Source organism: Bombus affinis, chromosome 11, assembly GCF_024516045.1.
Source record: "Bombus affinis isolate iyBomAffi1 chromosome 11, iyBomAffi1.2, whole genome shotgun sequence".
Lineage (NCBI taxonomy): Eukaryota > Metazoa > Arthropoda > Insecta > Hymenoptera > Apidae > Bombus > Bombus affinis.
The window spans coordinates 8,389,493-8,410,411 of NC_066354.1; the positions used below are offsets into that span (position 1 = coordinate 8,389,493).

General features: G+C 44.9%; 1 protein-coding gene and 2 long non-coding RNA genes across 8 annotated transcripts in view; 1 reads left to right on the top strand and 2 right to left on the bottom strand.

Annotated features, from left to right (window-relative positions):
• Positions 1–20,919, top strand: part of LOC126921856 (dual specificity protein phosphatase 10) — a 66,667-nt gene that overhangs the window by 13,914 nt on the left and 31,834 nt on the right. For 3 of the 6 annotated variants that reach the window (XM_050733818.1, XM_050733821.1, XM_050733822.1), the window contains one exon: positions 8,674–9,567. In XM_050733818.1, the coding sequence (XP_050589775.1) occupies positions 8,674–9,567 (894 nt within the window). Of the gene's footprint in view, positions 1–3,375; positions 3,529–3,964; positions 4,137–8,673; positions 9,568–20,919 lie in introns of those variants that run through there. The other 3 variants (XM_050733823.1, XM_050733824.1, XM_050733825.1) reach the window with 3 other exon arrangements.
• Positions 1,754–2,821, bottom strand: LOC126921890 (uncharacterized). Its single transcript, XR_007712590.1, has 2 exons — positions 2,688–2,821; positions 1,754–1,989 (listed from the first exon to the last, which is right to left on the bottom strand). It is a non-coding gene; the product is annotated as an uncharacterized LOC126921890 (long non-coding RNA).
• Positions 10,962–14,588, bottom strand: LOC126921891 (uncharacterized). Its single transcript, XR_007712591.1, has 2 exons — positions 14,470–14,588; positions 10,962–12,768 (listed from the first exon to the last, which is right to left on the bottom strand). It is a non-coding gene; the product is annotated as an uncharacterized LOC126921891 (long non-coding RNA).

The following is a 20,919-nucleotide window of genomic DNA, read 5'->3' on the forward strand; positions in this document are numbered from 1 at the left end:
CGACGAATGTCTGACGAAATTTCCGTTTTCTGATTTTTCCTTCTTTTCCTGTCCGATACCGGTTCGAGAAAAGAAGTTTACACCGATCGATAACAGATCGACAAAACCTGATTTAGAGCGCCGTAAGAAAGAATCTTAATGTAAATCGAGATTTCGTGTGGAAATTATCTGGTTCTTTTCAACTTACACCAGTCTTCTAGTTAATCTAATTATAGAACGATTAATATATAAAGCAAGATAAGGAAGTTATTTTTAATCGAAGTTATAGAACATTCTTGTAAAATTGAGGCAACCCAGTTATCGATGAGTCAAGACAACGATTCTCAATTTCATCTGAACGAAAACAATTCGCGTTAGCGCATTACCGTGACTCGATTCATCGGAACAATCTCGTACGATCCGTGAAAAATCGCTTTTCACGCGAACCGTAAAACGATCGTAAAACAAAGACAACCTTGTACGATGGAAGGAGAAAAAGTTTCTTTCTAAACAGTCGCATTACAAGTCTCGCTTATGATTCCAAAAACGGAATACAAACAATCGAAAAAGAAACTAAAGATAGAAACGCTATATATATTGCTGCGTCTTTTAAATAGCGCCAATTACACCAACATCTAACTCGAGCTAATAAACTCTAATTGTAAGTGTCACGGTTTAAGAATCATCAAACCGACAAAAAGTATCGTTGGTTGATCGTTGGATGAATAATTCATGGCCACGATCGGGAAAATCGCCATTGGCAGAAACGAGGCAGAAAAGAAAACAGCACGGACGATAATAATAGCGTATTGGCCGGCGCCACGTTGAGTAAATGGAGAGAGGCGCTTGCTTCGGGACGCGACGATTTCGAGTCGTCCGAATGGATGGACGTCGCGTGAACTTTCACCGCGTCGCACGAGACAGGAACGCAGGTGACAACATCGATCTCGCAATAATTTTTGTCGGGTAACGTCGACGCGTGCTCAGCGAATTTTTGTAAACTCGATCGTCTCGTATTCCGCGAATCCGAGTATTGACTCGCGATTTTACACGAAGATTTTTCGCAAACACCGAGTCGACTTACGCGGAGTTCGTTTGGTGCGAACTTTGGCGATTTTCACGTTGGAACCTGTACTCATTCGCAAATTATTTTAATCATGTTCATCTCACAAACATAATTTCGGAAATTTTGGAAAATTATAGACGATCGGTGCGATATGGAACACTTTGAATGACATTCTTACCAATTCCAGGTCGACATCCGACGTTTCACGTGACGGGGTTAATATCTCGTGGAATCGACACGATCGTACGATCAATCAACTTATTGTTTATTGTCGCGATATCGTTCTTATCAATGGAAAATTCGTCATTGATCCTTCAAAAAAAAAAAAGGAAAAGAAAAAAAGGAAGCTTCGCGACAGCGAACTCGCGCGCGCGTGTTACCAACGAGAGGTGACTCATTGGCTGGCTCTCAGTCACGTGTACGTGTCTCCACGTGTACGTGACTGCATTTGTACGTACGCTCGATGCACACACGGATGCCTCGCCTTACAGTGCCGTACAAGCATCGTGGTTCGTTTGGAAAAATCGCGAAATTCTTAGTAACGTCGATAATGCTTATCGTTTACTGATCTGACATAACGCGAATCGGAGATTTCACTTATAATGCGCTAGTCGAGGTGAATCACTTTTGCTTTCGAGTCGATAGCCGTCGATAGAACTTTTGCTGGTTCGATCGTCGGACATCGGAAAGAAATTATTGTACTCAAAATACCGGGGATGTATTCTTTTATTTTAAATAATTGTACAGAATCGAAAGTTTTACAAACATGGACTTTAGGTATAATTTTAAGGTGGGTTCGAAGTGATAAATTTAAGGTGAAACGTGATGTAGATAAAAGAAATTTACGGGAATGTCGTGTTTAAAAAAGTTGAAGCGTGCGATAGTGGACTGGACAGAATTAACCAACAGACAAGGTGTCCGTTCTGTACGAGTGTTTATTTTATCTGAAACCAAGTATACATGAATCTATTAATACGTTCGCGGAGCAGACTCGCTAAGTAGTTACTAATTTCTGTTACACGTGTGCAAAACAAATACATCAGCACGCATTATAACGAGACTGATATAATCGGGACGACGTGGGAGGATGGACAAAAGTTGTCGGTAATTTTCTTTTTTTTTTTTTTTTTTTTTTTTTTTTTCGTGCAACGAAAACGAGGATTGATGATCAGACTGTCATAGTAATGATCAATTTTCTGTGATTCGTCGACGGAATTAGTCGAGCTTCCGATCTTCGAGCTTTGAACGTTAGGAAAATGATTAACGACGGTTCTTTGACCCCGTCGAGCATTTTCGTTGCAGGAAACTTAACAAGCGCGTGTTACCAAAATACCAAGTTATTGTTTCTTCCTGGCCAAATGGAATCTGTCGACATTCGTCTTCGAAAATTTATTGAACATGTCATGTGTGAAGGAACGTGACAAGTATATTTCAAAGAATTATCCGAAAATTAATTCTGAGATTAGAGCTCGTTGCGCAGCGCAAAACAATACGACTAAACCAGCTCGGAAATACAAACAATCGGTCGTCTTTCTTAACCGAATAAATTAAAAAACGGGGCGAATACCAAGAAATTGAAAAAAAATGTCGAATTGTTTGGAAAATCCGATCGAACGATTGCGCTGAACATTAGTGTACGTACCTGCTCGATGTTGATGGCGCGCGCGCGCGCCTCCGAGTACCTCGGCAAGTCCTCCCGATGCGATGGTCCGTACGCTCACTCACTCACACGAGTAAGTTCGTATAGAAAGGCACTCACACGATGGCCAAGCCGGGCCGTGGCCTCGCGTTGGTAGTACTCGTAGATCGCGATCGGGCGTTCCGTGGGGACGAGCCGTTCAGTCTCAGCTCGTCGGCCGCCGTGAACGGATCTATCGAGCACGCTCGGTCGATCACACGGTCAGCATCGTGTTTACTTCCGGCCCCCTATCGTGGTAGCACAGCGCAACCGGAAATGTTGACGAAACGAGCCAGGCACGGGGGACGTCGCACCCGCGTGCCAACGCTCTCCTGAACACCTCGTTCTCGTAACCGAGAATAACCTATTTCTTCTTTTCTCCTCCCTTTCCTTCTTTTTCTTTTCTTTTCTCGTTTCCATTCTTTTCCCCCTCTATTACCACCTTACTCTACCTTCCTTCCTCGTCACTTCATTCTTCCCTTTTATTAATTTTCTCTCTTCTAATTCCCCTTAACCTTTTTTTCATCCTTTTTCGGTCCTGTTTCTCCGTGTACCAGCCTAGTCTTTCCTCTCGTTACCGGTCGCGTCCTCGAGGACGTTGTGCCTCGAAATCCGCCGGTGAGGACAGTGGTGGTTCCATGCTGTCGCACGTGGATTATCGTCGACTGTTATCGGGATACGGAGTGCACGACGGGTTGGTGAACAGGCCTCGAACGACGACAACGGTGCGTCACCGGCACGGTTCGTGAGGCGGCTGTTGGTTTCGTCGTAAAGGCGAACCGGTTCGATCGATCGGGAAAGGTAGGTGCGTCTGACGAACCCAGCAGGAACGTTTCGTTCGGTCCTATTTTTTCCTCCCTTCTTTAACCAACTATGTGCCGTTTTATCGTGTTCCCGGCACATCTGTTTATTATCATCGACCGCTATCGATTCTTGGTCGTCTGATCGACAAGCGTGTTTGGTAGTCGTTGAAACGATCGCGGCCGACGTTACGATTCGCTGAAAGACTGGTGAATCTTGAACGGCGACTGGTCTTTCCTTTAATTGAACTGGATGGGGTTGCTGATACTTATCTGGATGGGAGATCGGTGTAATTGCAAGCGTAATCGGGAACGTGGATAAGTGAGATCATTCTCGACTGGGCTGAGATCATTCTGGAGCGTTACGTTACCTCGAACGCTTTTGGACCCGTTGTTCTTCCGTGGAACATCTTAGGAGGACACGTTCGCGCGTTCGCTATTACGAAACGCTTCGGTTCTTCTGTTTATTTTCTTTCCGTTCGTTTTCCTGACGGTGAAAGAAACGTATAGCAGAGAGTGACTAGAGAAATTTGAAAACTGCTTTTCAACGGAATAGATGACGAGAGTGGAATGCACGCAGGGATTACACACGGTGAAAATTGATTTCACTTGGGTAATAATAACTTTGTTAAACAATCGAAATCATGTGAATTCCAATGCTTATTAACACCTTCTTTTTTATCCTCCCTTAAAGTTTTCTATTACATACGTGTGTTTGTATGTATGTATGTATGTGTGTATGTGTGTATATATATATATATATATGACTGTCTTTTATATATTAAATCGGTCAATATAGTTGATGATTAACAAGACGAAAAGAGTTTTTATTGCCGAGTATGCTAACCACGTTGAACCCTGAACGAAATCACACGATCGTTACTATTACATCATTAGACATAACGAACTTGAATTATCAGGCAGGCAAACCTTCCCAATGATCGTTAACTTCGTGACTGCTCAATCGACCCTGTGACTGAAAAATCGCCTCTCTCTCTCTTTCTCTCTTTAGATACCGAGCAACTATCAAAATACTTACACCCGACATCCGTAATGACCATCTAACCCGTAAACCTACTCATTTGCAAACGATTGGTTCCTATGTCATAGCCGGTTATTATCTATTTATCGAGAATATCGACAAACGTTTCCATCATTTTTAAACTGGCACCTGAGAATTTCAAGTTTTCTCCGCTTCCTTTAAATCTACGTAATTAACGACCTCGTACAGTTTCTAGAAACCATTTCCGTCGTTATGCTATGCTCTAAACGCAACAAGAAAACCAAAGTAATATGAAGCAAGCGTCTCAACATTCTTAGACAAGATGACTCGATGGAAGAATTTGAAATCAGTAACCCACTTCCTCGAAAACCTGCTCAACCATCGTGTTTGAAAATCTCTTTCACCTTTATCATCCGGTGAAAACAATCTCGGACAGTTGGTCTATCGCGTGTAAGCGGACCAAAGCGAGAGGAGTCGCGGAACAGAGGCAGCAGGTGCTGGCGCTACACCTGTCCGCAGGCTGAGAGAACCCGGGCCCAGGTTGTGCGCGCCGCTCGCCGCTCGAAGCGTCGAATTCCACGGCGTTTACTCATTCCAAACAACGAACCCGAAGACTCGCCGGGGCCGGGACGAGTGAAACTCGGTGGCGGCGCTGCTAGCCGCCGGAACGGAAGAAGAAAGAATGAAAGAGCGAGAGGGACTGGGCCAAAGCAGCTTCCTCACCTTCTAATATTAGTCGGATGACTCACTACGATTCGTTCCTGCACGGCGCGGCGTGCGTCGCCTCGACGGACGGTGTCGTTCGAGTCCGTTGCCACGGCATTGACACGAAACCTTATGCCTGGCCGAGTTCGTGCGGAAGTCCACGGATTTTCCAGCCCAATTTCACCGAGTTTCGCTGTGTTTGACGACGTTAGTTGAACGAAAATTGACGATTCCGTCATCGGACATTGGATAGAGGCGTTTAATAGCGGTGGTTTTGACTCAAAAACTCACAGAGAATTTTTAGATTGATAAATAGAGAGAGAGAGAGAAATGAATTTGGAAAGAATGTTCGTGGTTGAGACGTATGTTGGTAATTCGTGGCTTGGAGTTTCGATTGTTGGCAGGGAGATTTAATAGCAGCTTTGAACTGCAGTGGTCGATCTCCGACATAAGCTGGCAATTCAGTTTGATCGCATTTCAAACCAGACTCGGCGGAAAGTTGCAAAACAGCGATAACAGAGACGACGATTGCTCTCGTAAAATCAGAAAATAAAGATCCATATTTCACCTAGCTCCCTCGGTATCGCGCTAAGAACGACCAAAGTCAACGAGGCTCGTCAACGATTTTCACGCGTTTCTCGTTCGCGCCAAGACAGCTCGATAAACAGACGTCGAAAACGTTGCTGCTTTTCGCTCGATCCACGTCAACGGGACTCTAAATATATCGATGCATCGCTCGTCGATCGTCGAGAACGTCCTCGGTTTGTCGGAATCGCGACTCCGACAGATCTCGCGATTTCGCGGCAGATAAAACGAAAAAGGGCGTTGCAGGATCGTGGAGGCATCACGTAACGTCTAAGTTGGGCCAGCGTGGTGCTTGCAGCGTGTCTTTCGTAACGTTTCGGGACCATTGGTCGACGTCCAACTTCCAAATTAGAACAGCTCGATCTGTCACTCTCGCGACAATGGCACGATAAGTTCGGTAAATTTGTCAATGGTGTCTCGCGTAGAATTTAATAACGCATAGAAAGATATCTTGTTATATAACACCTTATTACGTACATTATAATAAATATATTACACATTTACCTAACCATAATTTTTAATAACCCGAGCAATTGAAACTAAAGTAAAGTATCGCTTAAAAAAGATCTGTCTCGATTCTGGCATGAAAGTTAATTACCTACGAATTTGAAAAATTCGTCCTGCGGACATAAAAATGTTGTTTGACATTCCAGCAGAGTTTATTCACCCGATTTATCGTTGTACACGAGAAACGAGCGAGCAACGTGGCAGCGAGGAAAACCAATGTAGACCGGTGGTTGCATTTCGTCGCGTTATCTGCACCGTACGTAGATTACGGAGCGGTTTGTAACGGTGTCGCGCTCACCAGCAACCGGCAACGATTCTAATGCGGGCCGACTCGCATCGGCGAGAACGTGCTTTCACTCTCGAACGAACCACGCCGCGGCGTCGATTATTATGCAACCGGAGTCGCGGCCATTATTTCAGGTTCGCTTATGAACGACATCCTCCAAGGTTAATCGAGTCAATCGTTCGCCTCGATGCCAGTTACTCGCGCTTGATAAAGGATTAAGTGTCGCTTAAGCGGACTCGAGAACACGGTTACGGTTGTTGCGCTGATGCGAAGCACGTGTCACGACAGACGTTGTTTCAGCTACCGTTCGTTTATAGGCACGTTGCTGGAAGACGTGATGACAAAGGAGTGTATCAAGAAAATATTTAAACGTTGCGTTACCTGTATGCACTTTAAGTCACGTTACTCAAACTCTCAAACAGACTTTGATGCTGGTAACTTGGCTAATTCGAACGAGGCTTAAAAATTGTAAAAGAAATTACGAGAAAATTCGATCAGAACAGAAGCAGTCATATTGTAAAGTTGGATTTCTTCGCGCTTATTTAAATATTTGATCGAAACTATCGCGAAAACCAGAGAGATTAGACAAGACGAAGGAAGAGAGAGGAGAATCGGTGCATAATACGAGTGCTCGGCGTCACCATATATCACCTAGACGCGTCGCGTTCTCCCATTTACATCACATAATAAGTGTCTTAGCACCTGTGCAAGCCGTGGAATATTTTGGTCGACGTGATCTGCGTAAAGCGACCGCAAATACGGGTATTTCGGTGGCTTGACTCATCGGCTCCGTAACGCTATTTAAAACCGTCGAACGTCGCGGACCGATGTATCGAACCCAGTATTTACCTTAGCCTCCCGATAATTCTACGAACAATTTAAACTGTTTCACGCTGCCAAGACTCGCTTTCACGATCAGTATCATTAAATATCGTGTCGAAATGTCTTCTGTCACAGTTACTTCTACCTTCTTCCAAAAAGAATCATCGCGTTTGTACAACGTTGCGATCGTATTGCTACTCTTGGCGTTGATATTTAAGAAAATTGCTAAAGACCAAATTTATCTTAGACTATAGAGTCGTTTAAAGTGTCACTTCACGCTACCTCGGCTTGTTTTCGTTTAACAAACTAGTTTCTCGATCGAAGTCGCTTTAACCTTTACGTCCACGCGTGAAATGCATCGTACGCAAGACCAGAACGGAAAACTATACAGAAGGAGCTCGGTACTCGGTTCGTTAATCCGTCCTATCTCGTGAAACTTCCCTCGTAACGTTTCACTCGTAAATTGACAGAGTTAACGAGCAGATATAACGCCGAGCGCACGGCGTGTGTACGCTTTATCTCGTTTCATGGAAACGTAGCAATAAGGAAGCACGAGATTTCATAAGCCATAGAACGAAACAAGTGACTCACTGATTGGACGATGGCTTACGCGACTATCGAGAGATTCGTGGCATGGACCGCGATCGAGGGCTGTCGCTTTTCCATGAAAGATTAAAGGTCGCTGGCATTCTCGCCATCCTCGTTCTCTCTGAGTCGAGCGGAGTCGCGTCGCGTCCCGTGGAATATCGTTGACCCACGCGTTAGATCTGTCCTGGCTGCAGGCGATAATTCTAGCGAACACGAGACTCCTAAGTCGTTACTTGAAACTAGACTACGAATTTATATCATTGTGCTTGTGTCTTTGATTCATCGTGTCTCATACGCAAGCAAGAGTTTTGGAAACGATTCAAATTCGAGCGAATTAGCTAGATTATTATGGAACATGCGATTAGAGACAACTGCTTCCTCTGTCTTAGACGCAACAAAAACATTTATGTTTGTTTAATGAAGCCTAGTGGGCTCTATCGGTGTTCTGAAACATCATTCGTAAGATTAACTTGGACGAAGATCCTCTCTGTAGTCTACGATTTTCTAGAAAACCGCCAATCTACAAACCCGAATTACCGCTATTTCCTATTTTCCACTCCCACCTTGTTCCCGAAACTTCATAAACCTCCCTGAACATCGAATGCGCGTCAGAAAGCGCATAACATCTGACGAGAGCACCCTTCTGATCCGCAGCGTCCAGCTCGTGTCTCGATATAACCACGACTGACGTCAGGAGCACGTACACGCTCCAACAACAACAGCAGCATCGGCAGGCAACGTCGCTGTCACCGATGTCGACTCTGGTGTGCTGCGAGCCGGTCTCGGCCGGACGTTCCCGGGACAACCTGAAGCTGGTTCTGAATCGCAGTTTGAGCGAGCCAGGACCACCAGCGAGCGCGTCTACGTTCCTGTCCTCGCCGACGTCTACGGTATCGCCTAGCTCGTCGACCAGCAGCGGTGTCGACAGTTGCATAGCCAGCGACGGCACCGAGTGTAGTTTGAACGCCAGCGGAAGTAGCATCAGCGCCTGTAGCAGCTCAAGCAGCGGTACCGACTGCGACCTTCCGTTATCCGACGTTCATCGTCACTACCATCATCTTCATCATCATCATCACTTTCATCAGCACCAGCTGTCCGCGTCGAAACGCTGCAAAGTGGAGACCGTCAGCCTCCCAGCGAGTCCGTGCTCCGAAAACAACACGCTGCAGAGACAGCTGGTACTCCAGAGGACTAAGACCATCACCGCCGATGAACTTGCGAATCGTCTCCTCGGACGGGATCCCAGTGGTTCCGTGTTGCTCGATTGCCGACCGTTTATTTTGTACAATGTGAACCACGTAAGGGGCGCCATCAATGTGAATTGCTCGGATCGATTCAATCGGAGAAGGTTGCAATTGGGTAAAGCGAGTCTGGCCGATTTGGCCAACACTAGAGAAGGCAAAGAACTGTTGCGTAGAAGGCACTACAGGGAGGTGATCGTGTACGACGATTGTACCGACGATGTGGATCGACTACCCGTTCAGCATCCGCTGTTCCTCGTGCTCGTTGCGTTGCTGGACGATAACAGGGAGCCCGCTCTTCTTTTGGGTGAGTGATTCTTATTTTTTATTATCTTAACCGCGCGTACTTGGTCTGCATAGGAGAATCTTCCTTGATTCGTCGAAGGAAGGAATAGGTTCTGTACGCGATCGGCTAAGCGAAGCGGATTTAAACTTCTCGTTATATATTTCATTTTAGTTAAGTTAAAAAATAATACGTGACGATTCTCGTTATATGTGTTGTTTGTTGTTTATATAAGATAACGTGGAAGCGTCTGACTTTCGGAAATAACGATGATGCGACCGTCGCGAAAGTCGATTCTGCGCGCCTTTGCCTTTGTATATTTCACTCGAAACGCCGAATCATCGCGATGCTTTATTTGCGCTAACCACGAGCCAAAAATTTACGAGTTTCGTTACCCCGCCAGATATGTATTTTCTTACGAATCGTTCGTGTTTTATCAATTACCATCGTTACGTAATACGTAAGAATTCCTTGCGCAACTTGTACGTTTATCGGCACACTATTTCACACTAAATTCTTATTTTCATTGTGGAAAATTTTAGACGTTTGCATATTTCATTATAAACGAGACGAGATATAAATCTCCAATTTAATCTAGCAAAATTCCAAACTCCTTTTCCCAGGCAGAATGATTCAAATGTTGTCGTAAATGAAAAATTAGAGACGGGAACTGAAATTGCCTCGTTGGTTTCATTAAGAGCAACATGTGAATCAACCGGGAAACTGAATGGAAAATATGATGGAAACGTGGGTGGGAAGATGGCGTATCAACGATGGCTCGTGCTCCTCTGTGTCGAGGCTCGAGTAACAGTACTCTGTACTCCACTAAACGCGTTTTCTCGCCTCGTTCCGGCCAGATACGCCGATACGTGCTCGTTTTACGGAGTGCGGCTACCGATGTATACGTCGACTCTGCCGTTCAACCTCCCTTCTTCGTCCAGTACGCACCATTTCTTCTGCTCATCTCTCTCTTTTAAATTTACCAACATCGTGCTTTCAAAAGTCATATCTTTATTTTATATTTCTTTTTACAAATTTTTTTCAATACAGAATTCTGCCGAAGACTTTGAAAATAGCGATTAGATACTCGAAGAACCATTGAAAACTTATCTCTATTTTTAGAACTATTTTTCTTCTCTACGTCACACATCCACTTGACGAAAAGGTTGCGTCTTCAGGGTCAACCATTCTCCAATCGCCAAGCTGCATTCTGCAGTTTTATTATGCCATGAAATTCTCCTTATTCTTAGATCTGCCTATCAACTAAATTGAATAGAATCGTTCGCGTTCGATCGAATCATCCGCAATAAATTCGAGCGTTTCGCACGAAACAATCGTATCGCTGGATCTGCGAACGAGGCAAACTGTCGCCAAGAATTAGTCGATCATCTGATATCGATAACGCGCGTATTTTTCCATCTCTTGCGCTCGCATCGTGAATCTAACCATCCCGATAAAGGCTGCAGAAACGACGCAGAATCGCACGAGATGGTTGTGGCGAAACGCGATAAACATGATTCTAGCAATTGCATTGGGATGGATCGTGCGTCAGTGACACGCGTCATAAATGAAGCTTCGAGATGCCGGCGAATATTCCGTTGTTAACTTAATTCCTATTCGCGTGCATTACGATGCACGTGGCTGCATTGGATTACAGTGCACGCGGTTCGAAGTTCTGCAGGAAGGTCGTCCGATAGGTTGAGGAAGATTGCGTGGAAAATGCGAAAATAGAGGGGGATTTAATACACGAAAGTGGTACGAAGGCTACTGGCAAATTCATTCAGTTTCAAGGAAGAATGAATGAAATTTCTTCAATGAGTTTTCTTCTTTAAAACCGAGATACATAAAACGTGGCGATTGAAACGATTGTACGAACGAATGCACCAAGTGTCTAAATCGTTAGAACGAACAACTATAAAAATATCTGCAAATTTTAAATCAGCGATAAAGATTCGCTAGGTTCGCGAAAAAGAAATTCAACGCGATCAGACGATCAAATTTTTATTACTCCACCTACTTTGTTATACTTTTTATAGACAAACGCTTGGATATTTTAATATCGAATATTTTACTTTCCAAGAACAATGAAATAAATTCACCAAACTGTATGCAGTAGGTGGAAAATTCGAGAGTTGGAAATATTTTGCGAAAAAAGGGGAACGACATCGCGAAGCCGTGTGAAAGCTAGCGGACCAACTGTTGCGGCAAAATTTTGCAACTTCATCGATGTAACTCGTACAAGTGGGGATTGCGATGAAGTTGATGGCGAGTGGTAGGGAACGCGCTATTCCTCGTTGTGGCGGTAACAAAGTTGAGGAAAGTGTGACGACGCGTGCACGAGCTGCGCCTCTGGTATGGCGCGATGTTCGGCGTTTGGCAAACGGAATCAGGGACGGGAGCCCGGTGGCATAGTGTAGTGCGCAAATTCTGGCCAACTATTCGCGGCGTCATCTCCGACATGAGTCATTCCTATGAATAGATCCCCACCTTTTGCCGCGGCTCGTGTGTATCGCCGTATGTCGTGCGTATTCTGTCTGTTCGTCGCCTTCTCTTTCTCTCTCTTTTCCTCTTTGCTGCTCGCTCACCAGTAGGCTTAACAAGTTTCTCACCTTCGACGCTGTCGCTCGCATCTTTTTGTCACTTTTTTTCAGGATTTTATGTCGAAGCGTATTCGCAGAGTTTTCAAGGCTCGAACAGATTCTTTTCGAGTCTTCGTCTCTTTTTTTCTGCTTTTCTTTTTCTTCTCCTTTTTTTTTGGAGAAAATGAAAATTAAGATTAACGCGGAGTGTAAAAAATTACGAGCGTACAAAATATTGCGTGACCCTGAATCGCAGCTGTCAATCGTTCTTCGTCAAGCGTCTTCTTTTTCTCGCCAGCTATCTTCTATCCTGGTAAAACCGAATTTAATACGCTCCTTCGACACCGAGCGATCTTTTCGAAAGCCTCACTTAGTCACCGCCGATATTTTCGGAGTGTTGTTTTTTACTCGTCATCCTCGAGGACGTTTTTTTCCACCCACGAGCGGAATTTTCAAAAATCCATTTAAAAAAGAGAGGAACAGAGGAAATCGGACGAATGGGACGATCGTTGGTTATCTACGATTTCCCATGACGGAAGGATGGTTCCAGTGATTAGAGAACATCAGTTTATCGATATGGTTTATCAATCGTCTTGGAAAAGCCGAAAGGCCGTGGCGATCGCGCGTAGGTAAGCGCGCCCGGCTCCTATGAAACGAATATTTGCGCATTAGACGGGAATGCATACGCGGAATGTTGGATGAGAAAAAACGCGTAGCCTTAGAATTATGAAAAACCGCGTGACTCACGCGCTTGCGCGGCCTTCTGCTTTCGACTTCTTTGCGTAGAAGTCGATCACGAGACTCGTTCTCTGCTCGAGGGAATATCAACGAGCCTCGCTACTCCAGAAACGGACGATCTTGGGAAATGTGCCGTGTCAGAGAAATTTCTTTGGAAACTCGTTACGATGTCCGCTCGAAATAAAATACAAAAATCCCACTTTTTTTGAATATGTAATACGTGTTTTGATAAGAATTCTCGTTGACTACTTGGACCCGCGAGATTTATCCACCGATAAGATTAGATCGTAAAAGAGAAAGGATGGTCGATGAACGTCAGTTGATACGTATCGCCGCCAAACAAGTCGTAGGATCGCGGTTTTATACGAAATTTCACGATTCGCGCTGTCTCGCGGTTAATGAAAAGATTCGAACTTGATTGTGCTCGGTTATTCTTATTTTGATCGATTGATGAGCGAGAACAGATACGCGATAACCGATTGCTCGCAAGGTGAACATTGCCGAATGTTAGTAGATATCGTACGGTTATTAATTAATTGTTATCTATCGGTGATCGGAGTGGGTCATACGTACGGGACAAACGCGAATTGCCTATCTCTTTTATTCAATCGTCGCAAATTTTTCCCACCGAAATGATAATAGACTCGATAGAATTTAAAGAGAACGATTGGCTTGGAACATTCGTACTTTGACCAAGTACCTTCCCGATTTCAGCATTTTTACAGCTCGAAAGTTTACTTTAAAGTACTTCATCGTACCTTAAAATGTGCAATTTTTTAGTGTTATCGCGCTTTGATTATTTAAAAAAATGCATCATTTTTCCACCTTTGCTTTCCTTTTATTCTACGATGTCCCCGATCATTGGTGTGCTAGAATTTACTATAGAATTTATTAGACGTTCAGCTATTACATTTTTATTGTCGTTTTACCTGGCCGACCAGCGAATACATGGAGCATCCGCTTGGAAAATACAACACGTAGCGCGACTCTCGTTTGATAGCATGCTTGCGAATACGGCTATCTACTGTTGCGATTGGCAGTGACCTTGATTGCGGATTAATAATAGTATTATTCGCTATCAATGGCTGATAACCCAATACTCGTGACTCTTAATTTGACAATTTCGTACGCAGTTCTCGATCGCCGGAATTTCACGTTCAATGAATCTACGAATCTTGGAAACCTAGGCACTCGACTTGACTGTAATATATCGACGACGTAAGAGAGTAAAATAAAAAATTCTATCGACTTTAAAATCGAAATCTCGTCGCGTCGAAAGCGATGTGAGATGTTCCACAAAAAAGAGACTCGCCGAGTTCCCTGAAATCCGACGAAACTCGCGAAGACGCCTAATGGCTGGGGCAAAAAATAGAAGGCACCTTTCTAAAATGCCCCTAATCCACGTGCTCGCCGGTGTCTCGTCTCTCGGTCCGGGGAATAATTCGCAGCTCGCGTCACAGGGAGTCGTTTAAATTTATCTCCGATTTGCGTCACACTTTCGGTTTATTGCCAGTAAAAGCGTTTGAGCGTCCGGTCGTACCGCGGACCGAAGTTCCCTTGTACGCGCCACGATTGTTGTTTCACCAACGTTTCCTTCCTCCAACCTTACCTCTTCCGATTTTTCCGATTTTTCGTCCCGGACGAGGCTCCAGATACGACGCGATTATAAATATTCAAACGACGAATCTGCTCGTGGCAACCGTGCCACGAGGAAAGGTTATCGACTGTAATTTCAAGCGCGAAGGATATTACGACTTTTTCGCCGGATGACGAAAGCAGGGTGACCGGTTAAATTAGCGATGAAGTAAGCGTCCGCGCAGTGGAAAGCACAACAAACAGAGAGACGCACACGCTCGGACTCCTTCCGCGTTCTACGAACCGTTTGTCTATTTTACCGAGAAATTCCTAGTCGAAGAGAAAATTGGGATCTTCTTCGTTCGTGTACTCTTTGCTTTGAACAATCTACGAAGAGTTTCGCGAAACAGAATTACGTTTTTTACGTTCTTTCCATCTTCTTCATTCTTTTTCCATTAAAATAATTTTATCACAAGAGTGGTAAATGCGGTAAAAGAACGAGATTTTCTCGTATGGAAAAGTCGACGATTGAAGAAAAGATTTGAAATTTCGAATTCAGAGGTTCCATGTTTCTCTGATTGACGTACCGATTCCACGCACACGCCAGGCTATGAATACAGCCGAATAGAGCTGCTTGTGAACCAATTGTGTTCGAGTTTTAAACATTTTGAAACCTTTTCGCATAGGAAGTTTGAGAAATTGGTAGAATTTTATGTCGCTTGTATCAATAACGAGCGATCCTCTACTTCTTTCGATCTGTACTGCATAACAAATTAGCAAATGCGATATATGTATTGAATTTCGATGTCCCCAAAAACGATTACTCAAGAGGAAATGGCATCTAAAACCTAAATACTGTCAGCGTGGCGCAAAATGGTAGTCGTAGAACCGCTTGGACAGCTGGTCTCTAGTCTGGTCTTAAAAAAACGCGTCCCGTGGTCGCGCAAAAGCGACACGTCGCGGTGACGAGACGCGACGGGGAGACCAATATCGGCTAAATTCACCGATGAACTAAGCGCCACCAGGCTCGAACGATGCGGCAAGGCGCGCGCGATATCGCTTCCACAGATAAGGACGTAGCGATTCGAATCTCGTTCACGCGGTGCACGCGCGGCTGCATGTGCGTCTTCGTCGTAAATTATGCAAGCAGCTTGTGTATTACACGCGGCGTCGTGAATGCGATTAGCTTGCCTATTACCATCTATCCTCCTTTTCTATCACGACGATCATCTTTGTTTCTAGAACGAACAAGTAAATAAAATTCGAATTCTTTTGCTCGAATTTACGAATTTCTAGCAACGTTCCGTTACTTCAATCGGCTAAAGGTTAAACGATACATTATGGATATTCCTTTTCCCTCGTGTCAGTTGTTCGATGATAAGATAAGAAGTATCTGATCTCGAAGGTTTTCAAGCCTGGATGCTCGTCGAACGTTACACGGTTCAACATTTTTACATATTCCGCTTTAAAAATCACTGTATTTTAAAATTGTATTACAGTTTGCGATCGTTTCACCGTGACTCTTGAACTTTCTCGCGATCCTGAAATAGTTGTACCCAGCCAGTCGAATCACCAATGTATTTATCTCTCACAACGAAATACATTAATACGATCTGCGTATCTATCATCTTCGTAGATCTCGCGTTTCCGCCGCGAACAAATTTTCTTCCCAAACATTCGCCCAACCGTCTACCTCCATCTGCAACCATTGCGAAACTTTCCCACTCGAATTTCCAATTACGACTTATTTTTAATTGTTACTCGTGCACAATGCCACGACGACATCCGCTAAGAAAAGCGCACGCCACCTATCCTCGGCGAAGCTCTCGCTTTTCGGTCTATTTCGACTAGCTGGAGCGTGTCCCATGGCGAGTAGCTGTGGTCTAAACATTAAGGTCAAAGTGGCAGCCAAGTCTCGTAATGCACGCCTGAATCACCTCTAAATATCCGTAAGGGAACTCGAGATGGAGGGATGGAGGTGGAAGCTGGTCGAAGGGGAGGCGGCGCTCGTTATGCAACCGTGATTTTGACATACGGCCATACGAGCGCACTTCAGCCAGCGTAAACATGCCGCGGGGTTAATATACACGATGAGTCATGCTTTCGTCAGTGGAAAGCGCGATTGGACCGACGCGACGAGGACGTTGTACGTTATCGAGTCTTTTGCCAAAACAACGATAACCGGCCCTTTCTTGCTGCTCCTGCAATCCGCCAAGTTCCCTCGTTTCGCCGAATATGCTAATCGCGCGAATATGCGCGGGAGATGGATGCAGAGAAAAGAGGAAAGTCGCTGGCGAAGAGATAACACGCTCCGATGATGATGTTTGCCAGCGAGAGTTTCGTAATGGATGATTTTTGATCGGCTTTATCAATCGAACGAAGCTGTTTTCCGTTGTACACTCGAGCGCCGATTAGTTCAACGAATAGTAGGAGAGTCGGAAATAAATTTTACCTTCGATGGAACGTACTGTCGCATTGGAAAAATATAGTCGCTCGTACGATTGACAGGGATAATCGCTTTGACAAATTCTCGCGATAAACTTTTAGATCACACGCTTAAATATTCAGTTAACTCTGGAGATTGACCTTTATTCGCGAAATAAGTCCTAATCAATTATCTCGCGCGCAGAAGCTCGTTAATCTTCTGTCAACTGATCGCGAAAGCAGATTTTTACGTTTCACAATGGTAGCTCTGCTCGGATCGTGGCACTCACCGCGAAAATAAATCAATTTCCAGGGAAGCAATGGACGTTTTCGCGCTATCTCCTGCGTTTCCGGCGGCAACACAATCGTAACCGAGGTGGCCGTTCATTGAGACTTCGTAATCGTGTTCATTCTTGCGAGAGCGCGTGCTATCTATCGCTCGGCCGTTTTATCGCCACTTCCGCTACGTTAACGTTGAATTACGTCCTCGTGGAGAGCCACCCACGGAAGCGAGTCGCCGAGATTCGATCTTTGCCTGACGATTCTCGATCGTCGCCACCCTCCTTTCACGATCATCGGCTCGATCTTATCGTCGTTTTATCCAACGCATCGGCAAACGATGGTGCCAATCTTAGAAATATTGTTCGTTGGTCTCGAAATTTCTTAGATCCTATAAATATCATAATATGTAATCTTCCGTTTACGATATTAACAAGAAGTTGTTTAGAAACGAAAACGAGGAATTTCAAATTCAAGGATACCGTTTTCAAACCGTGATAATAAATATTCATATCCAGCATAGGTTTAATGAAACAACAGCAACAAGAAAATTTCGTTTACCGGGACATTTTGGCTGATTAATCGCTCGATTATCTTAATCCTCGATTTACATATAATCCCAGTCGAAACGTCGTTGGTTTTTCGTTACCTCATTCTCGTAGAGACAAAAGATTCTCTCGAAGAGAGAAAATAATGTGGATGAAAAGAACGTGAATGGAAAAATATTTTTCAAAACGGAAGCGGTGCAAAGAGGTACATTCCCGATTGCGTTATCACGGGACCCGCGAATAACAAACGATCGCGAGGCAAATAATTTTATCGATAGCGGTTGCGCATGAATCATCGTGAATCGATCGAACGATGGGCTCTCTAACATCGAGTGTTTTATTTGCGATACGCTCGTCCTTCTGTCGCGATAAGAGGAAGGACGATGTGTACGTCACGCATAAATATGCATCGGCCGATGTCGATAATAATTTATGGAAATTGTATTGGCGAAATCGGCTTGCAGATTCAGCGAAATACCGCGAGACGACGTACGCGCGCATACTGACGTTTCTTCTGACAATCATTCGGACGTACGTTCAGAGTTTCCTCTTTAAATTCCAGCTTTTTAGAAAATTATTAAACACGCTACTTTCAATACGAAAAGATTCTACGTATAGTACAGTATCGATTATGTTTGCTAAAGTGGAATTGAACGTTAAGGTCTATCGAAATCTTTAAACCACGATAGGAATATGTCTTCCTTTCGTGATACGTAAAAACGCGATCCAAACGCAATTCGAATCTAATTTAGACCAGTCGATGATAGGATTCTCGTAAGAAATGGCAGCTCTTAAATTCAATCTCTCTTAAACTTGCAATTTCAAAAGTTCCAACGAGCTTTTAAAGCATTTTACGAGCACTATCTCGCGCGGTACTCATAAAATTAGGGGCAGATCGTAAAAGAAAAATACACGAAGCCCTGAGCACTCGGCATTCCCAATTCGCCATCGCTAAACGCGTTCCAGTAGCTCTTTTTACCTATGCGTTGCACCGCGTGTCACGACAATTTTGCGAGCACCAGCGATTTATTACGTACATTGATCCGCGTATAGAAACGATCAAAAAATGGGAGGTGTACGTTCCACGTGCAGAAACGAGGAATGGAGGTAATGAATACGCGGAGAGTCGGCCATTACAGTGGTGTACACGATCCTGCTAATTCTCACGATCTCGTTCTGCGCGAGAACAAAGGGAATAACAGAGTGTGACTGGCGAGTTTGCACGTATGTATTCCGCGGCCATGTAACATACCGAAGAGAACCGCCGCCGCTGTAATTCATGCAAATTGCATTACGTCCAGCGAGAGCTGGCCTGACCGACGCGACGGTTCATCGAAACCTTTCATTCACCGTGCTACCATTCAGCGGTTTGACACTCGTGATGAATCGTCCGTCCTGTGGAAAACAGCCTCATCTTTCAGCTGCCATTCCTCTTTCTGATATTACGCAAATATCGATGCTTTCTTATATCGGTTTCTTTTTAAAATAATGGATCGTAATGAAAGTAATGGATCGTAGATTGAAGTACGTAAACCGGTCATTGAATCAAATAAATCATCGAAACACCCTTCGTCGACTTCGGTTTTCAGTCCGATAAAAAATCCCACTTCGACGCGCCCCCAGAATTTCACCATTCGTCGAATCATTCGTCAAGCCGTGCAACAAAGCGGTCCAAATATACACTCTCGATAGTTCGTCACAAAGAAGCGTCGCATCAAACGGTCGGCAACCGGTTGAATCATCATGCAGTACGTAACGAACGAGAATGGGGATGGGGGAGAGGGAAAGGAGAGAGAAGAAAAAAAGGACGAGCAAAGACGGTAGGCAAGGGGAGAGCTCTTATTAGCTCGATCAGTGCCCGTGGGATTCACCCCCCGCCCTGACTCGACCACGAGGAGCTGCAGGGCCAAATTGAAAATCGGAAAAGCGTGGAAGCGTGAAGGCTGCGCCGCTTTTGGGCAACGCAGGCCTTTAATGAATTAGTCATCGCTTTTTGAACGGGCCATCCGGCAGTGGGGAGCGGAAGGGAACGGGGAGGGGGAGAGCTTCAGAATGGCTATATTTTGCTTTTGTGCGCTTTGCTCGATCCCTCGCTCAGCATCCTGAGAGACTCGGGGGGGGGGAGGGTGGTTACCCCTCGATGCTAAGCGGCGTCCAATCGAGGGAGAAACACAGGACTCGACGCATCTGGATCAGCTGTCGATGACGATTATTATATGTGAGTCACCCGCTAGAAGCTCGGTTTAAAGTGTATCAATGACTAACGTGTCCAGTGCACACGCGCCTTGCCCCCCGCCCCATTTTTTCGCCGCGTCCACCCCTTGTACGCAACCGGCCTGTTCCCTTTGATACTTCTACCACCTTCTCCCGGCCTTGTCAAACCCTCCCCTCCTCGCCTCTTGTACCTAATTCACGGGCTTATTCATCGAATGCGTATGACGTGTACGCATTGTTTCTCTTCATCCACCCCTTTGCTATCCAGCCCCTCCTGCCAGCAATCGCGGATGGCGACCGTTTGGGATGGAATTTCGGATCTGGTTGAGTCACTTTTTCCGGTTGTGTAAGTGGGTCGTTGCCTGTTCCGGCAGATCCAGTTTCCGTAGCGATAACAAATTTTTTAATTAAAATTTCTAATCAGCTGGTACGCGAACGTCGAGACTTGGTTGATAATTTTCCTATACGATACCGTAACATTTTTAAGCAAGTATATGGACAATCATTATTTTACAAATCGAACGTAATTACGTTCAAGTTGCAAAGTTCGCTTCGATCGACGCTATTTCTCGCAATTCCTTCGTATTTCCCGTCAACAGCAGCCACACGCTGGCCACGTAGCTTCAACCATATCTATTGCCTTCGATATTTTCTTACACCGTTTCTACGTCCACTCAGCTCGTAACAGCCTTCCCGAGCTCTGTCCAGCGTATTTGTCTCCCTCTTTCCTTCATCCTGTGCTTCTGTTTACCATCCACGAAAGACATTACGATCGTGACCGCAGTTTCCTCGTTGTCGAGGGTGCCCCGGCAAACATAAACTGCTCTACGACTCTGATGCGCTATTCACGCGTGAAACCGAACCATCGTCAGGCGCATATGGTCCCTGGATGATGCATAGTCCCTACTAAACACCGTTTGTCCTGCCGGTTTCTTTCTCGACGGTATCCGGTTGGACGATCTCGAGGAATCTTCATCAACGGGACACGCAGGTTTTTATATCGGAGCCTTAATCCTCAG